Source organism: Periplaneta americana, chromosome 1 (assembly GCF_040183065.1).
Source record: "Periplaneta americana isolate PAMFEO1 chromosome 1, P.americana_PAMFEO1_priV1, whole genome shotgun sequence".
Classification (NCBI taxonomy): Eukaryota; Metazoa; Arthropoda; class Insecta; order Blattodea; family Blattidae; genus Periplaneta; species Periplaneta americana.
Window position 1 is genome coordinate 43,659,173 of NC_091117.1, and position 20,864 is coordinate 43,680,036.

At 34.4% G+C, this 20,864-nt stretch overlaps 1 protein-coding gene across 1 annotated transcript in view; it reads right to left on the reverse strand.

The window, feature by feature from the left end:
- stw (straw) overlaps positions 1–12,841 on the reverse strand; it is a 251,945-nt gene extending 239,104 nt beyond the window's left edge. The window contains exon 1 of the mRNA XM_069819206.1: positions 12,581–12,841. Coding sequence (XP_069675307.1) covers positions 12,581–12,683 — 103 coding nt within the window. The 5' untranslated portion in view covers positions 12,684–12,841. The remainder of the gene's footprint in view (positions 1–12,580) is intronic.
- Between the last annotated feature and the right edge of the window lie 8,023 nt (positions 12,842–20,864).

A 20,864-nucleotide genomic window follows, 5' to 3' on the forward strand; every position in this document is an offset into this window, starting at 1 on the left:
CTTAATTTTTGCCTCGACTGTCGGCTAGGAAGGTTCCAATATGCTATAGCATTACAGGCAACTAGTCAACCTTTTAATGCTTTTGTTAGCAGGTTTGACAAACTGTGAGTGGACCTGCTAGTACATAGTGCATAGTGCTCTCTCCCTTCCCCCCGTGCTTTCTCACTTGCTCCTCCCCAAGACAGCCAGCGCTTACGTAGTAACTCGGTCAGGGTTTCAGTTCGATTTGTCAATCTATAGCTCGTTCGTCTTCAATCCAACATACCGGGTTCGATAACCTGTCAGATCGTAATGGAATATGTGGTAGAGATAGCAGAGGTTGCAGAGGGGTTTTTCTCGGGATACTCCCGTTTCCCTCTTTCATTCCAGCAACACTTTTCATCTTCCCCTTATTTCATCTGTAATAAAAATAGGTTTGAAGTGAATTTTGTGGGCAGTAAGGGTTTCCGATGCCAATGTAAGAATAGCTTGGGGCGCCAGGTTCTGGAGCCTATCAGGTATTCGTTTCGTGATGGGATCTGTCTCAGCATTGAGGGTTGTATCACGATTTCGAGCGAAATATAATTTTAAGGAGTATGACTGCGCTTAGAGACTGTAAAGCCTTGGTTTTTCTGAACCGACGCATGCGACGTGCGAGTTGCGAGGCCCTCCTCGCACAAATCCGGACTACACGAGAGATAGTGAGTGGTTTCTATAGTTCCGTGGTGCGCAGACCTCGCATCTAGCGTTATACAAACCACTATCTCTCGTGTAGTCCGGATTTGTGCGAGGCGGGCCTCGCACGTCGCATGCGTGGGTTCAGAAAAACCAAAGTTTAAGACGACTGCGCATTAGAGTTGGACAACATGATTCTTTTTCAGAAGTCGATTCCAACGATTCAATCATATATTACGAATCGATTCCAGCGATTCAATCATATATTACGAATCGATTCCAACGATTCAACACTCATATATTACGAATAGATTCTAACGATTCAATCATATATTACGAATCGATTCCAACGATTCAATCATATATTACGAATCGATTCTAACGATTCGTTCACGATTCTTCCCAGCCTTCGATTCTTTTGAATCGTCAATGTTGGATGGTGTCTTTCTCATTGGCTGGAACCATTAATCATGACCTCCATTAGTCTACAAAATTATCCAAGATAGTGTTTCCTAATTATAATTTATCAACTCAACTTTACTATCAAGTACATGTTTTGCATTACATGTCTAACTATGCAAATTTCAGGTACGTGTTCATTATTTTTCACACTTAACAAATGCAGTATTTTGATTCCACTCTTAACTCTTTTTCTAATAATTTATGTGTAAAGTATTTATTTCATAATGGTTAGAAATCATTGCTTATTATCAGCTGAGTATTCGTGTGTCATCTATTTCATCAGGTATTTAACCCGACTTTGTTAAAATAACGCAAATCTTTACTATCTATTTGCTCGGGAGCATTCGGCACGGTTCGGAAATGACCGCTGACAGGTTATCTCAAACAAGTAAAGGCTGGTTCACAATAAACCGGGAACGGAAACGACAACGAGAACGGAAATAATGTTAAAATAAATTTATTTTAACATTATTTCCGTTATCGTTCTCGTTGTCGTTTTCGTTCCCGGTTTATTGTGAACCAGCCTTAAATAGAATCGTGGGTTACCACATCATGCCGATTCGTTACGATTCTTTTGAACGACGATTGGTTGATACTAAGAATCGATTCTTACGATTCCTTATTATTAGTCGTTCGAATGAACATATCGACCCATCTCTACTGCGCATTGTCTTATTCATCATAACCGGTTCATACGGAACTGGTTGAAATGTTTCTTCGAACTGAGTTTCTTGTCACCCCACAAAGTGGAAGATGCTTTCGTACAACTTATAGCTCTGTCACCGATACGTAGCCGAAGAAGGAAGTTATGGACAGTGGAACCTACGTCACAGCCACGTACTACTAATGGCCCAGAGAGGTTCCATCGTGAATACAACGCACAGTTCTATAGCTGCCACACCAGTGTATACCTTGTGATACATGTGCTGCAATATTCAGGCAGAAAGTAGTTTTAAAATACTGTCAATAAAAACAAATTAGGTTAATAGACGACGAGTTACTCCTGATACATTTGTAAACACAGCATATGGCGATTACAACAGGAAGAAAATCGACCTTATGAATTACCGTATCTTAAAATGACTGGTTACAGTTTTCAAGCAAGCACATTAACTTAAAGCTTTTGTATATAAAACCTAAATTTGACAATATTTGTTTATTAGCTACAACGTAAAATGTAATACAATGATTTTTGGGGGAAGACGCAGCCAGCCTTCTCGTGGTGTCTCCTGAGTAACGTTAATAGGCTGCGCAATCGTTACGTATTTCCTAATAATTGTAGTGCGCAGTTGTGTCTATATTTTATTCGCAGTCGTCATTTACGCGCAATCGTAACTGAAGGCAAATGGCCCACCTTTCAGCATCGGAATCACGAATAATAATTCAAGTTACTTGCCGGATTTGAACAATCATCGCATATATAGGGAGCCTAAGTGAAAGGATCCGACCCGAGTTTGATCCTAGAAAAGTCAATCCATGAAAAGGGTAGAAAAATCTTGCGCTATTCTACAATTTCACAATGGAATCTCTCTATATGTAAAGATGTAGTGTTGGTTGACTATCTTTTCGATCGTGGACTGACATGACTGATGGGTTCCATTTTTTGATAGATTGTGGGACGGATGGGGAAATGGATGGATAGATGAGTGAGTGAGTGACTACATACGTAGGTAGATGTGTAAGTACGTAAGTGTTGGTGATGGTGGCGATGGTAGTGATGATGATGATGATGATGATGATGATGATGATTAAATTTTCGAGTAGTACTCGGTGGTCATGTAGTTGCCGTGCTGGGTATTAACTATGAAGTTAGCTGATTCAAACTCCAGAGGGACGCGTGTCATAGATTTACGGCATATAAAAGAAATATGTTCTTTATAGAGGTCATGGGAAAAAATGGTTGGTCTTTCAATCCCATATTCAGTTTCGACGTTGATGACCTTTGAAGTTGAAAGAGTCATTAAATAAATATTGCTACTGCTGCTACTGCATAATTATCGGTACTATTTTTATAATTTTCTTGGTCAACACATAAGTATCAATTTTCTAGTATCACATTAAGAATTAAAACAAATAATGTGGGTCCAGTTTTTTGTGATGTCAGTTTTGTTTGATGATGAAAAAGACTTGGAAATAATGTGCATAATTACATATGGATAAATATTATAATCGTGAAATTTAATTTTGTAGCCTAGCAAAGTAATCAAATAGAGAAATAGGAAATAATAAAAAATATTGTAATGTTCAGGACTATTAACCGCAAGAAGGTACTAATATTTTAGTATTTTATTTTGATTCATATTTGGAGAAACTTTGAGGTCTCGAAACTGAAGGCTGGACATAAAAAGGCTTTAAGTTCCAAAGAAACAAACAGTACAAAACAGAGCTTTCTTATGCAGCTAGTAATGTTATATCATACAGTTTGCACTTCTATGGGAGAAGCTAGGCTCTAAATAAAATTACAATGGGACTTATAATTTTTATAGTGGATTGTGCTAGGGACATAGACTCTTTTTTTAAAAATAATTTTCAAAGATATTGGCACTTACAGCCTTTTTATGTCCAGTCTTCAATGATACTATGAAATGTAATATCTGTAACGTTTCGAAGCTCCTTATAGGTTACATCATTAAGGCTGTACTACTACTTGAGATTTGAATGGATCAACTAGTCCATTAGATTCCTATGCTTGGTTCAGTTGTTTGGGCTAGCCCAAGCATAACAGACAAAACTGGGTGGACTGCCTTAACGTTTTTAATTGGACATGTATAGGCCTATGACATACTTCAGCAACCAGTGCGACTCTGAGAAAAGAATTAGCAAATTCTTCATAACGTAGAAGACGTGGTGACCCAAAGCCCAGCTATAGCAAAAGTCTCAAATCTTATACGACTTAATTTCTACATTAAATAATAAAATATTTTATTTGTCTGAATAAATTGTGTTACTCGAATTCCTTTATACAAATTGCATCCAACACAATCGCTGAAACACCGACTGAAAACGACATTTCAATTAATTGCATACGAGAATATTATGTGCATTTTTTTTTCTTGTTAACTCTTCAAGATATATGAACTTAATTACTACTAAGATTGAATTTAAACACAACTGAGTCATAGGTTTTGAGTAATGTTGTTCCTTTTAACACTTAACATATGGAACTATAGGCTAAGGGTTAAGATAATTTCATAGTTGGAGAATAAAGAAAAGAGTGATATACGATTGATTCGAAAACAAATTGATATTCGTCGGTAACAATAAAATTAATATGCACGTAATATATTTGGAAGCAGTATTCGTATTGTATTTGAGAAAACATTTTCTGTTTTAAGTAAGACGGATGCTTTATCTGGAATAAATTTCTAACTTATGCAGAAGAAGAAGAAGAAGAAGAAGAAGAAGAAGAAGAAAACCAACATTTGTTTTCCATGCTAGGTTCTGTCATGGAAAGGAGTATATCTTCGACGATATTGCCCTATTGCTGTTCTGTCGTTCTTCGTCTCTCGCCCTCATGTGGTAGGTTACACCAATTTTCGGCTTCCCCTTCAAACTTTTCTAATGTTCCGTCGTATGAACAGCGAAAATCGGAGTGAGGCAAGTGACCAAGAGACTTGGAGCTCACGTAGGCACTTCTCAGCCCCAATTTTCATTGCAAGGACGCGTTTTAGCCTACCTTTTAAATGCTTCTTCTCTCATTGCCCCCATTAATTAATTAAAGGTTCTCCATAGAATAGTCATGGAAATATTGGGTATATGAGTTACGTATATAGTACATGAACATCAAATAAAATACACTGCAGTACAGTGTTAGAAGAGCACCGTCCGTCCGAGTGGTTATGTCGCATTGTCGTCGAAACGGGGTAAATCACGTGACAGTTACTTAAACGGGCCCTTCTCTTTAAATTATTTTAAACCGTTGTATAATATTACGTAGACTTTCAATTCCGTACATAAAATATTTTCAGGAAAGAGTCTAACAACCCACCCCACTAACTTTCGCGGAGGAGCCAGCAGAAACGGGTGGGGAAAACCAGGATGCGACATAAACATTCGGATGAACAGTACAAATTGTATTTTATTACGCCACTTCGAGTAAAAGACATTTAACGCAATTATTGTGACATCCTTCAATCCCCTACCAATTATAAGGCGAATGTCAGGTAATCTCTCGGCGAATACTCGGCTCACCTCCGCAAAAATGTGCCATCTCGCAATATCGAAGCTGAATAACTTAATGGTTGATAAAGCTTCGTGTCCACACCAGTGGAGTAACGGTCAGCGCGTCTGGCCGCGAAACCAGGTGGCCTGGGTTCGAATCCCGGTCGGGGCAAGTTACCTGGTTGAGGTTTTTTCCGGGGTTTTCCCTCAACCCAATAGAGCAAATGCTGGGTAACATTCGGTGCTGGACCCCGGACTCATTTCACCGGCATTGTCACCTTCATTTCATTCAGACGCTAAATAACCTAGATGTTGATACAGAGTCGTAAAATAACCCAATAAAATAGAAAAAATAAATAACGCTTCGTTAAATAAAAGACCAAAAAATTTTTCTAAAACGCATGTTTTATCTTACAAAAGGAAAACTCTGTAATTACTCTGTACGTACAAGAAGAAAGGTAAATAAATTCTCTCCCCGCTCCTCACTCATGCTAGTCTGGGCTAAGAAGTGACACTTGCAGCCCGTCTCTAGCAATTATCTGGCCGATGATGGAGAGACAGCAATGAAGGTATCGAATCATACGAGTCCATTAACAACGCTTGAATAACTAGATAACTAGGACACCGGGTATGAATGAAAGTGCTCCCGTCCGTCTCATTTCCCTGAAATAATTAGAGTATGCTAGTAGTATGTGGTTAGGCTGTGCTCATCACATGTGAGCAGCATTTTCACCAACTTGATTATAACAATACGCACTGGTCCTTGCTGCTTGATGTGTGTATTACAGTTAATTCAATAGAAAGAGAAACAGGCTGTTTACGTACTTATTGGGGCATGCAGCTCTCATGCACTGTTAGGTTCACAGGCCTTGCACGGCCTTGTGGGATCGGAAGACGCGGTAAAATACGAAAACCGGTCCGGTCCTTCACCTGTTGCTTGCTACGCGTACAAATTCTTGCGAACATGTGTTTTGTATACAGACATTCTTTGTCGTAATGTGTGATTAAGATCAAAGCCAAGGCCGGGTTTTACAGTAAGTCAGTCAGCACACCACGAAATAAAAGCGAAGTTTATTTCTGGCAGGTTGCATTAGAATTTACTATTGTGTTTGAAGAGCGTGTTGAGTCGATTTCTGTAGTAATTACATTTCTATTGCCTCTATCACTTGCACCATAAAGACTGCATCTAATTTTTTTTGTGAGACTTTTTCGTTCTTCAGTGGTTTCCAAGGGTGACATTTCAGTTTTTGCTTGGATGGGTAAGGGCTCGTTCACAATGAAAATTAAACATAATGTAAGCGTTAATTTAAGAATATAAACGTTACAGTAAAATCAAGAAGTCATACCATCATTCACGATGGGAACATAAACATAACAGCAAACATACTTGGTAACCATGGAAACATAACAACGACGCCATTTCCTCATATTCTGTCGTATACTTCGTTGCTCCACGATTGTGTTCTGTTTACAAATCACGTAAGCATAAGCATGAAAGTTTGGAGTTTGCAAACTTTCATGTTAACGTCTTACGGTAATGTTTATGTCAGTACTTATGTGAATCATTGTGAATGATCCTATTTGATAGCCTGGGCGCAAATTTCAGTGTTTATGTTACGGTTATGTTTAATTTTCATTGTCAATGGGCCTTAAGACTTTTTTAGGCAAGACTTTATACGATATAGGCCCTATCGCCTAGCGTGCTTCCAGCTTATTTTCTCTGAAATGAACTATTGTTCATACCGTAAACTGGGGTAAACTTGACTATTGGGGTAAACTTAACCTTAAAATAGAGATTTAAAACATCCTGTGCAGTTAACATGTTTTTCAAGATCATTGTTTTTTCTTCATTTATTAACTATTTCTTTTTATTATTATTTAACTCACAGATAGGGCTAATATGTTATTTTTGTTTCATGGTTGTTTATCCTAGTTTATAGTATATTTTCGGTTTGCACAGAGGCATAGACCTAGTTTTTATTTCTTATTCTACTTGTACGATATGTAATTTACGTACACTTGTCGATATGTTATAGGTGCGAACAAAGTAAATACAGTTTTATTGATAAAGAAATTTTAATTTCAGTTAAGAAAAAAACTAGTTTTATTAGCAGTAGGTAACTACCATTAATATAGCAAAGGATACCGGTAACGCGTTTGGTTTCATTTGAGAAAGTTAACTTAACTCGTCTTTTATTTCTTAAGCGTTTATAAAAGTGAAATATTTTGATATTAAAAGTCAGTTCTCGCATTGTTTTCTTTAGTAGCAGTTATTATTTATTTTTAATGTTAAGTTGGGAGGGAGGGCAATTGTCTCTGGTGGTTTTGTCTTTAAGTATTTATACTGAATATGTTGCATATATCTTCCAAAACAGTCATTATTTAATATAAAACCAATAATAATAATAATAATAATAATAATAATAATAATAATAAATTCATCATAGTGGACTGGATATTGCAGCTGTTCACAAAATTAAAAAAAACGTTTTCTATAGATGTAACAATAAATTACAAACAGAGCAAACAGAGCCAAAATTTCGAAAAATGCATATTATTTATTATTATTGCCATTATTATTATTATTATTATTATTATCATCATCATCGTCATCATCATCATCATCATCATCATCGATTGAAATGACCGTGTAAAAGTTTGTAAGATCCGCGATGTGTGTATCTTTCAGTGACAGTTATATCAGCACCAGGTGTAATTCTCTTATTCTCCACGAAACACAAAGATTTCTTCACATTAGTAATAATATATTCATAATAATGCAAAGGGCATAGATTTTAAGTACATGAAAAGTCTTTCGAAGACTTGTATTGAAATCGGCGAAGTTGGGAATCGCTGAAAATTCAGACCGAACAAAAAAAAAAAAAAAAAAAATAATAATAATAATAATAATAATAATAATAATAATAATAATAATAATAATAAAGCCGAGGTTTTTAGAATGTTACTTTTCTAAACGAAAATTAATTGATTTTTCAGAAGTTCTAGAAAAGAATTGTTATAGCCTTTCGTTATCTTAACAAGCAAATGTCTTTGTTATTAATTAATTGAAGTGGGCCTACATTAAATATAATGTTCATAATATTGTAGAGCTCTGTTATTGAATAATACTGCCGATTCTTGAAATAAAAATGAAAAATAGCGATGAAATTAGTGATGGGCCTTTGGAAAGATTTCGTTGTTGAAAGTCGAATTTATTAATGAAATTATTTGGCGTTAATGGACGTATACAATTGGTTAAAATTTTGACATACACCATTATAGTTATATCTCACATGATTTATAAAATAAGCTTTTCATGAAAGGTGGGCGAGTAATAATAATAATAATAATAATAATAATAATAATAATAATAATAATAATAATAATAATAATAATAAAGCCGAGGTTTTTAGAATGTTACTTTTCTAAACGAAAATTAATTGATTTTTCAGAAGTTCTAGAAAAGAATTGTTATAGCCTTTCGTTATCTTAACAAGCAAATGCCTTTGTTATTAATTAATTGAAGTGGGCCTACATTAAATATAATGTTCATAATATTGTAGAGCTCTGTTATTGAATAATACTGCCGATTCTTGAAATAAAAATGAAAAATAGCGATGAAATTAGTGATGGGCCTTTGGAAAGATTTCGTTGTTGAAAGTCGAATTTATTAATGAAATTATTTGGCGTTAATGGACGTATACAATTGGTTAAAATTTTGACATACACCATTATAGTTATATCTCACATGATTTATAAAATAAGCTTTTCATGAAAGGTGGGCGAGTAATAATAATAATAATAATAATAATAATAATAATAATAATAATAATACTCTTGCAAAAAGTAATGTATTGTTTCAAAGATAGAATTTTAAATAAATCTACGTATATATAAAGTTGTGTCATATATGATATCTGATCTCTTGGGTTTTGGCGTCAGATTTATGCAATATTTTAAGACACTAGTTAAGCAAAAGAATGTAAATTAATGGCATTGCCATAATAAAGGATCAGAAAATATTCAATTAACTTAATTAAATGTATCACCGAAAACTTAAAAGATGATTTAATTATATTTTCTTTTAATAAAACATCGATAGGTATAGGATATGTAACATTTTAGCGATATGATAGGATTCAGCATTTAGCCACTGTATAATCGTGGCTTACAAAGAAATTGTAATATAATAACAGTACAGCACATTCGTCATCAATTAGGTACTTTGAACCTGACAGAAAAAATTCAAAACCAAAAATAAAATTGTTCTCATATACCCACAAATGATGGAGAATACAGATTCCACAAGCAACTTTTGAATTATACACCTGCTGATAAGAAGAAACCATTTTTGAAGTTGGAACAGGCCACTAGATATAATCCTTGTAGAAGAAGAAGATAGGAGGAGAATGGGAATGATTTTGAATTAAAATTCCAGCTGTTTTGACTAATTCAACGCCGACTTCTGGCGTGGAATGTCGTTGCTTTACGAGTTACGGAGGTAAACAAATGCATGCAATCTCTCACTCCGGGCTGACCATGAAACTTTTTAGTGTTACGAAAAACGGAATTAGACATACTGTATATGGGGGGAAAACAGAAATTTTAACACAGAGAATGGGTGGAAATTCCGAAGTGTTAACGTCATTGGAGAGACTCAGCATATCACATGTATGGGAAGCCAATGCTCATTGAAGGAAATGCTGGCGTTGAGATTGAGAAATAAAATGACTTCCTTAAGAAGGATGATCTTCATAATGCAGTAATATCTAGAGAAAGCGTAAATTCTTTAACGACTTAACGTTCTATCTTGCTAAGAGAAATTTGAAGCTCAGAGCTTACATTCTTCACATAAACTAAACTAGTACTACAAGTATGGATTATGAAAAATATTGCGTTCGACTGCGTTATTACCTCTCTCTTGATTAACAATTTTGTACTTTGTTGTAGCTCAAACTGTGGCATTTATAACTAGAAATTTCGCGGACCCGGATTTGAAATAGTAATAATTTATACACAGAAAATGGTATTTATTCTCTGTCTTTTGTTTACTCCAGATCATCTTGAGCAATGGTACTTCGCCACGCTAACCAAATAACAAAGTGTTCCATAGCTTGGAATTGTCCAGTTTCAGATCAGAATTTTCAGGAAAGAACGGAAGAAACTATTCAAAACGTTCAGTTTTGAGTTGATTATTAAAAATTGTAATACAGAATAAATATTCTTTTATATGTCTTTTTTCTCTTAGAAAATAACACTTGATTTCATCAATTTAATACCCGCATATAATTGCAGTACTGCAACAATATCAAATAAATTGAAAATAATATTTGATATAAAACACAGAGTTATATAATTCAATGTTAACATTGAAAAGATAAGTTGGAAGACCCACGAAAAGGCAATGAATCAGGCAAAAAAAATTTGAAATTGACTAACTAAACAGTATACTGATTTAATGAATTTGAGGTTTAAATTATCTTCATTCTAGTGTTGGATTGGATGCATGTAACCGTGATTAAATATAATAAATATTTCAGTAAGCTTGCCATTGTTTAATGACAATTTTATTTTAATACTAGCTCTCTCACTTCCAATGCAGTATTTTCATGCTACTGATAAAGTTATATCAAGACTAAAACTAATTTAAAATTAAATTAAAGTTATATGCTACAATATTATATAGCAATTTTTTCTACTTTAATAAAGAAACAATGAAATGTATTGCATATTAAATGTTTTATAGTAATACATTGTATTGCAACCTATAATAGGCCTATCCATAAAATCACTTCATATGGCTAATGTTCGGTATAACTTACGAAAACAATATTATAGTAGTCTGATAAACAGCCTTCCAAAATAATCAAAATTAAATAATGCCAACATCTAAAAAGTTATTAAACTACCAATGGTAATTCTACAAAGGCACAAACGAAAAATCAATTAACACCTTTAAATAATTGATCTGAAGTTTACAAGCGGAGATAACTTCCCTCTACAAATTAGGTATGGATCCATTCGATTGAATTTAACTATTCATGGGACAATATAGAATTTACTAAATCGGAATGCTTAATAGGTATGCAAACGTGTTAAAGTTGAAATTGCTTCTTGTATTATTTTCTCTGCATTATAATTATGAATTAATTTAACTTAATACAGTTTTACGGAATATCTGTTATTGAAAATTATATTTATTTCAAATTTTTTCCCTTTGTTTATGATAATAAGGCCTACTACAAAATTGTTTTAACACCATCAGTCAAGAATGAATAATTAGAAAAATTGAAGTGGTCTTATACGGCAACTAATTTGGTGTAAACATTATATTAAAACGACGTTTCGAGAGCAACACAACAAAGAAAAATTAAGGTAGTACTTCAAGAAAAGTTGCCTGGTAAGATCATAACAGACTGAGTTACAATAATAATTGATGAGAAATAACTGTCTTAAAACGATTAAGCATGGGTTTGTGCGGTGGATTTTAATAAGGGAATAATTTCGCGTGACAATGTTCAACAGCGAAAAATCTTCATGACTTAAAGGACCATGATTAAGAATAATGAGTGATAATTCATTGTCAGTCATATATTTTGATATGACACGGTGAAGATTTGATTCACGTCTCATATTAAGTTGCCACGATTAATATGTCGTTGTCAGACGTCTAAAGCTCTCGTATGTTCTTCAGGTGTGGAAAAATACACGTTCGTCATACGTATGAATATTCTTGATTGTGTTGTAGAAAGATAATATTGAAAGTTATATATATAAAATATTAACATAAAAGTATTTATGATTTCTCATCTAAAATCACTAACCTGGAAACCTCCTTAATTTGTGAGATGATGACGATGATGATGGTGGTGGTGATAATATTTATCAGTGATTAATAGTATGCTGGAATTTTGTTATAATACATAAAAAAAACCAGATCTGAGATGATTTGTTAGATAAATTGTAAACGTGTAATTATTGTTGAAAGTTTGAAATTCTCATAAATTCATGTGATGTTCACGTACTAAAAATTCCTTGTAGGTTACACGCATTGTTGAAAAACATATGATGAAAACTTGTAGGGATGGAGTTTGAACATAAAAATTTGTTCTTCATTGAAAATCACTACAACTTCGTCACACAACGTAATATTCCATTGGCACAAAATTGCAAGATCTTGTCTCTGGATTTGATAGTCTTCGCAATAATCTCTAAGACGACGTAAACGTCGATTAGAAACAACACACTCATAAAATATAAAAAATCACATCTTTTGAGCGTCACTTCACACTAAAAGACTCACCTTTCCTGCTTCTCTTCGTAGGGCCGCCGCCTCCATCAGCTTGAGTGCAGCAGATTAGCACGATGCAGGCTAGGAGAAACAAGTACCGTTGCAGTAACTCCATTGCTAACACGCGAAGTCAGTCTCTACAGAACTATACGCTGGTAGTTTTAAAGACCACTGTTTGGGATCGACCCCGGTAGCTGTGGGTTCCCTTCAGACGTGGTCGTCGTTTGCACAGTGACTGACAGACCCAGCTACTTGCACCTCTAAAGCCTTTTTCCCTCTACCACTACCAGTACTGTAATCACAACCGGAGCACTGGTAAGGTAGCCTATATTTTCACTTCTCCACGTCCACTGTCCCGCTTACCACCATTAAACTCTCTCTCTCTCTCCCCCGCTATAGTCTCTCAACTCTCTCAGAAACTCTCTTTTTCTCCTCTCTTCTCCCGTGCAGACTTCTCAAGCCCACAGTTGTGAAGTCACTTATACAGAAAAGATTTTCATACTATCCCCACCACAGCGTGTAATAGTAACTGCATTCTGCAGGTTGTCTATTGGTTGTTGGCCTAATTCTCTATCCAATAGTGGACTATCGCACGCATTCTCTCTGCTTTCAATAATCTGTATTAACTCCACTTGCTTCTAGCTTAAGTAAAGGTGATAGTTTTTCCTGTCTCTCTCAGTATCCTTGTCACTTGCCATGTGTAATATATTCCACTGAACTGGATCTCGTTTCAAGAACTTATTTTTTTTTTCAGCTGAAGGTGAAGGGAGGACATTATTTAATAAATTGAATCGCAGTCTTCTTTTTGCTTTAAGCGAATCTCGGTTCCTAATTTCGTGCACTATCTGATATCGGTTTGAAGAGAGTTGCACAATTTTCAAGTCTTCTGTGGTCACTTGTTAACAAGCAACCGCAACCCACATAACTCCATGTGTAGCGTTTACTTTCAATTTGACCTAATACACTATTTAAGGACAGAAAAGTCGAGTAACTACGTTTCCTGCTTACTTTTTAAATCATTCATCTGTAAAAATTTTCTAATGTGGCGCCTGCCAGCTAAGAAAGTGATTAGTATTAGTTGGTTATACTTTATGGATTAAATAACGAGAGGATAAGGGTTTTGCGGAACATTGTGTATCAATAGAACAGACACAGGAGGCCCTATTCATAGACATTCTTAGCCCGGGCTTTCGGTGGATGATCAGCGAACTAACGCTTTTCGTATTCATAAACCAGTGTCAGCGATATGATATGATATATGAATCCTGTTTAGCACGCTCGTAGCGCGGGCTATCGAAATATCTATGAATAGCACCCAGGGTGATATACGTGGATTTACCGTCCCTTGCGGAGCTTATTTCCGAAGACATTCTGAGCAAAAAATGTCATATAAACATTTGTCCTAATCTCAATATTTTCAGAGTGACACCAATTTGAAATTATTGTTTATAAAATCCCATTATTCTTTAGTTTTAAGGGTAAAAGAATATTACAGAAAAGAAAGAACTACTCAGGAGTCTCATTTCTTTAATTAGCTAATATTCTGAAGCTAAAAATGTGTTATGAATTCGCAAGTTGCTTCGTACAGAATTTTTTTTTTTTTCGATTTTTAACTACAAAATTACATTTTCTTACACACTTATGACAATTGTTACAAATTACGCCACTCTTGTCAATTCTTCAAGACTGTACATTAGGATGCATAATTAAACTGTAAATAATCAAGTTCCTAAAGTGGCATGATTTGTAACAATTTTTTTATAAGTACGTAAGAATGATGTCATTTGAGTTAAAAATTGAAAAACAAAATCTGTACAAAGCAACTGACAACACATTTTTAACTTCAGAACACTAGCCAATTAAAGAAGTGATACTTCTGGATAGTTCATTCACTATTTGTAGTATTCTTTTTCCCTTAAAACTAAAGAAAAAAGGTATTTTACAAACAACTTCAAAATAGTTTTGAAAATACTGAGATTAGGACACATGTTTATGTAACATTTTTTGCTCAGAATGTCTTCGGAAATAAGCTCCGTAAGTGACGGTAAATCCTCGTGAACCATTCTGTATATGGAGACAATTTTTGTGTATATAAATGTTCGAAGTACTTGAAACTGGGGTTAATGTGTTTTAATGTAGCTATGCACGTTATTTTTCTTTCTTCATTTTCATAGTATTGAAATTGTAACACAATTTTATAGCTAAAGAGCATACATACCACCTAAAATTACAATAAGGCGTAATTATAACTGGCAAAATTGGTGCACACGTATATCATTATCCATTTATTGGCAAAAATTAAGAAACTTTTCTCTTTGCACGAATATTCGATCTTGAGCATTTCTCATAAAACAAGAATTGAATACACTCGGAAGATACTTCTTCCATATTAAGGACTCTCCAGTACAACTACTTGGATGAGAGGCTGTCGTTTTAGCTTGGAGAGTAGCGGACCCTGGTTCATTGTCTTGCATCATTTTTAAAAGTGAGATAAGAAGAAAATTAGAGTACAATTTAAATAATTGTGAATAAATTAAAAAAGTGTTGTAACGATTTGAAATAAAAAGAAGTTTACTTCTGGAAGGATCTTCAAACAATATTTACTATGTTGTTAGATCCTCAAATTTAATCCACATTTATGAGACAAATTATGCAAGATTAGGGATTTGTAAAATAGAAAAGTATCTTGAATTATGTAACAAATTCACCTGTCCGCCAATTTCTTTATTTGTATTATTTTATATAAGATTACAAAAACGGTGATCTTTCACCATGTTGACCTCATGACCAGAAACCCCCACATTCGTGAGTTAATAATATTAGTTCATAAACTGCATACAGTTGAGGACGAAATAACGCAAAGGGCAGTGCTTTGATATAGATGATGACAATGAGATGACTAAGAGCTACCACTTGTAGTTGTTCAGAATATGTTTTACGTTTTAACGTTCTCCATTCTCCTGTAACTTCATCCCTCACAGCTTCAAATATTTTCCTAAGAACCGTATTCTCAGATACCTTAATCTCTGTTCCTCTCTCAAAGTGAGAGTCCAATTCCACAACTATACAGAGCAATCGGTAATATAACCGTTTTATAAATTCTAACTTTCAGATTTTTTGAGAGCAGACAAGATGACAAAAGCTTCTCAACCGAATAATAACACGCATTTCCCATATTTATTCTGCGTTTAATTTCCTTCCGAGTGTCATTTATATTTGTTACCGTTGCTCCAAGATATTTGAATTTTTCCACCTCTTCGAAGGATAAATTTCCAATGTTTATATTTCCATTTTGTACAATAATCTGGTTACGAAAAATAATCATATACTTTGTCTTTTCGGGATTTTCTTCCAAATCTATCGGTTAACTCGCTTCAAGTAAAATTTCCGTGTTTGCCCTAATCGTTTGTGGATTTTCTCGTAACATATTCACGTCATCCGCATAGAAAAATAGGCCTAATAATAATAATAATAATAATAATAATAATAATAACATGAACTAGGTTACCTGGTTTTTCAAGCTTTGTAATTGACGGATAAATAGTTAATGAAGTGTGTGATTCCAAAACACGTTCAGTCCATTTTTATGAAAGGACTGGGCTAGTTTTTTCATCCAACGGTGTACGGACTGAGCGAGTTTTCAAGTGACATGCACAATAACACAAACTTTTAGAGAAGGTTTGGAGTTTTTTTTTTTTTTGGAAGGAGAGAAGTTTAAAATATAATGATAGGAGTCTAAAAAAACATATATAGCCTACTGGTATGTATAAATCATGAAAATGAACAAATGGACAGAGCGAGTTTTGGGTTCACTGTGTCTTCAATTGTGTCCCCTTCATTATGTGGTTTATAGAATCCGACGTTTTACATTACATTACACACTTAAGTTGTAACTGGATTAAAGACATCGAAAAGAGACAACCGTTACGGAAATTTATTACAAGATTTCTAGATCTTTGAGGTAAATAGTACAAGAAGTGAGCACAATCAAATACATAGCATAAGAAAATGGTTACAACCCAAACATAGTAGACAACATCATAAGGAAGACACACACAAAACACAACACAAACACAAGAACACAAGAAATACATCACACTAACATACGAAAACAAAAACACACACGATCGCATCCTCATTCAGAAAACAGAAATACAACATAGCATACAGAACAGAAAACTCACTACAAAGACATCTCAACACACAAACAACACAAACAAATAAATACAACCACACAGGCGTATACAAACTCTCATGCAATAGTTGCGACAGTTTCTACATTGGACAGACAGGCAGATCATTCCAAACTCGATACAAAGAACACATTAAAGCAATAACCAGAGGATACAATACATCTACATATGCCGAACACATGACTAATGCTAACCACACATACAATAACATAAATACAGACATGGAAATCCTACACATACAACCCAAAAACCAAAAACTCAACAACTAGAACAATATGAAATATACAGACACACTAAAACGCACCCTAATCAAATTCTCAACACACAGATCAATTTCAGAACACACACACTATTTGACACAACTCTTCATCACACGAACGCACCCACACAACAGGCAGCGAAGTTGAGATAGAGCCGAGATCTAGTAGGCTCTGACGGTGGTGTCAAGTAACACCGAAACAGCTGTAAGCCACACATGCTTACATAATTAACACGAGTAAGATCGCCATTTAATCAATCATTTATATTCAAGTGTTAAAAGTAGTGTACGAAAGATTCAACATGGGCAAATAATTGTTTGGAGCTACAGATCAAATATAACAAAACATCTCAATAATAATATTGATATCATTACCACAATCATCATAATCATCATCATTCTTATCATTATAATAAACAACAACAAAGATGTGAACATGTGAAATAAGTCGCATGGTAACTTTTCATGCACGAATTTACTAGATGAAGCAGCTGAACCGTTATTCCCAAGACTGCATGCAAATGTTGACTCTCTCTTTCCGTCAGTGTCTTCTTCAGCCGTATTCCCCACCAGATGAGGCGATCTCGACGGGTCATACCCTTCCTCTACTTCCTCACCGTTGCCCCGGTAACGAGAGCCCCAGCGCTAACGGAACCGTGAAGGTCGCCTCAGCCTGTAGCACGTACTGTTCGCAATGCCCGACGACCTTGCGGGACCACGCGCATGATTCTTGGAATTTTGGGGCCCTGATCTATAGCAAACTGGCTGGAACATCGGAGCTTCAGTTCTAAACAGCGACTGGATATACCGTATATTTTCCTTTATCCGTAGATGATCTTGAACATGATTCAAACAATGAATACGTAGACAGTTGCGTTACGTTGGAACATTATGCCTAATCACAAGTTAGATTTTAGTTAATTTAACACGTGGAGTTTATTAGAACGTCAGAAGTACTAAATAATATTTATATTTAATAATACTACTACATCGCATATTGAGTGTTAGTTGGGAGGCTGGAGGGAAAAAGACCTTTGGAGAGGCCGGGACGTAGATTGGAGAATAATATTAAAATGGATTTAAGGGAGGTGGGATATGATGGTAGAGACTGGATTAATCTTGCTCAGGATAGGGACCGATGGCGGGCTTATGTGAGGGCGGCAATGAACCTACGGGTTCCTTAAAAGCCAAAGATAAGTAATACTACTACATCGTGCTGTTCTAGGACATTAAAATTTTGCTTCGACGCCATATTTCTGGTCATGCAGAATTAAATTTTTTCCAGATAATTTCGAAATTTCGACGCGGCATTGTGTGGAAAAATGCTAAATTATATGAATTTATGCTTGGAGATAAAAAAAAAACTGGTCTCATTCTTGACCCAACCGTAAGGTTCGAAATTAATGAAGATCAACCAAAGGAGGTACATGAAGAGAAACGCGCTAATTACCTTCCATTCTGTGATGATCTCAGTCATAAATATAATATTCAAGATTGGAATGTCATTGGACTTACGTTTGGTGCGCGAGGAACAATTCCCAAATTTACATTGGAGGTCCTCAGAGAATTAAAGGTTCCTGAAAAGACTCTTCAGACAATTCCATCAACCATTTTAAAATCTTCATTGAACATTATCAATCACCATCTCTATTCATCTTTATAATATTCAATGTATATTATTTATTTTCAATAAATTTTTATCATTTTGATAGCTACAACATCTTGTCGCAGAATATTATTTTTTTTTAAATTTCATTATGTATTTTTTTAACATTAATTTACATTTTCTTTTTTGTTCATTTGAATTGATTAGGATGTCGATATTTAAAATCCAAGATTTGGATGGCTATTATTTCGATATATATATATATTTTTACCTGCAATAATAAATATTGTTTTATTTATTTTAGATAACATTGCTTTCAAGAATTTTTTGGTAACTAGTAGATCACAACTTTTTAGTCCTATTGTTTCAATAGCTACTGACCAGTTATATTATTGTATAGTAGCTATAATAATTCTCCTTTGTATATTATTTTGCATTTGATTTTTGTATTTTATTTTTTATTTTATTTCAGATTGTAAACTACGTATTATTAGAGAAAAGTAACTGGTGTCTTTGAAAACCTCAAGTGACAATTCGTTTTACTAAAATTTCCAAGCAAGGGTTACATACTTCTAATTAAATGTTCATTTAAAAGTACAGTACTTAAATAATGCTTTATACAGAGTGATTCAGTAAAAGCGTGCAAAAATTAAACAGGAAATAGGGGATGCTCTACAGAACATTTTAGATAGAGACTTAGGAGTCTGTGAAGACGGATTAAGGATATGCGAGTTTAAACACATTTATCACTATCGTTTACTCTTTTCCATATTATCTTCATTTATTATTTATATTTATTTACACTTATTGTTTCCATTTTTTATTATTTAAATATATAGAAATCTGAGTGCACAACGTGCTATACGTGCTATGACAGTATGATGTGGATGGGTCTGTCGTTGACTCATACAATGTTTTGTAATGTATCATTGTAAATACCATAGACAGAACCACATTGTGAACGACAGATCAACAAATAAAACATGATAGATTGCTTACATGTAAATAATAGACGTAAATATTAAATTAGTTAGTAAAAGTTAATATTATGCAAATTTAAATGAACCCCTAAAGAGATAGGATTTATATTCGCAAAAATTTTTGTTTAAATTGTTCGACTATCTCTGCCATGGGAATTAAATAAATAAACAGCATTGCAGGCTATTCTTGAATGACGTAATTTTTTTATTTTTTGAAAATGTATACCAGAAAATAATGTTTCTTGCCTCTACAAAAGAGGCGAATTTAACTTATATAGTGTTACAGTGAATACAATAGAAATAGTTTCAGTTCATTGAAAAGATTTATAATTCTAATCGAATTTAGATATGAACTCTACAGTTTGTCGTCATTGTGGAAGATTGTAAGAAAGTTTGAAGACACCGATTCCTTGACAGATAGAAAACGTTGTGGTAGACCAAAATCCGCAAGAAACGATGTGAATGCTGCGATGCATGAAAAAGTGTAGGAAATTAGACGAAATCCAGAATATGGAACATGCAGTGTGAATAAAATTGCGAGGCGACAGTAGATGAGTTACTGGACAGTGTGGGGTATTCTCAGAAATTGGTTTATTCGTGAAGGAACTCGACTCTGTTGTAAAAAAAAATATATTTTGCTTATCTACAAAATTACTTCATAACAAAGTCAAGGGACTTTCAAATTTTTCGTGATTTTTTAATAATATAATTCTTTAATCAGGAATTTGTCTATCTTCACATATTCAAACATGTCCGAGGCGAGAATTTTGAAGAGCAATTACGTTTTTACCATGGCATTCTGCGGGAGGAAAATAAATTACGTCACATAAAGTAACCATTTCCCTGATACAGGCTAACAAAATATCTTGCCACGTTGAATGTCTTGATATAAAATACTAGTACTCTTTGTCAGTTCATGAATCATAGTTTTACTTGTAAAGCAATAAATAAAAAAGTGTACTAATATTTCTTACAAAGAAATGACTAATAAAATTATTAACTTTATTACACGTTGATTGAACACTTGCACATATGCCATGCATGGAAATTACAAAGAGCATACCACAAGTTGCATGCGCTAAAGCAATTTGCGTGCAGTGAGAAGGGAAAACTGATGCATTTTCTTATGCTTTCGCGCCCACAGCGCAATCAGTAAGCGAAGAATGGCAGGATGCGTCGAATGGCACTTTTTCTGTAAGAGTCGTGCGTCTTGGAACACTGTGGTACACAATCGTCTTTCCTGTCTCCTGTTTCTTCT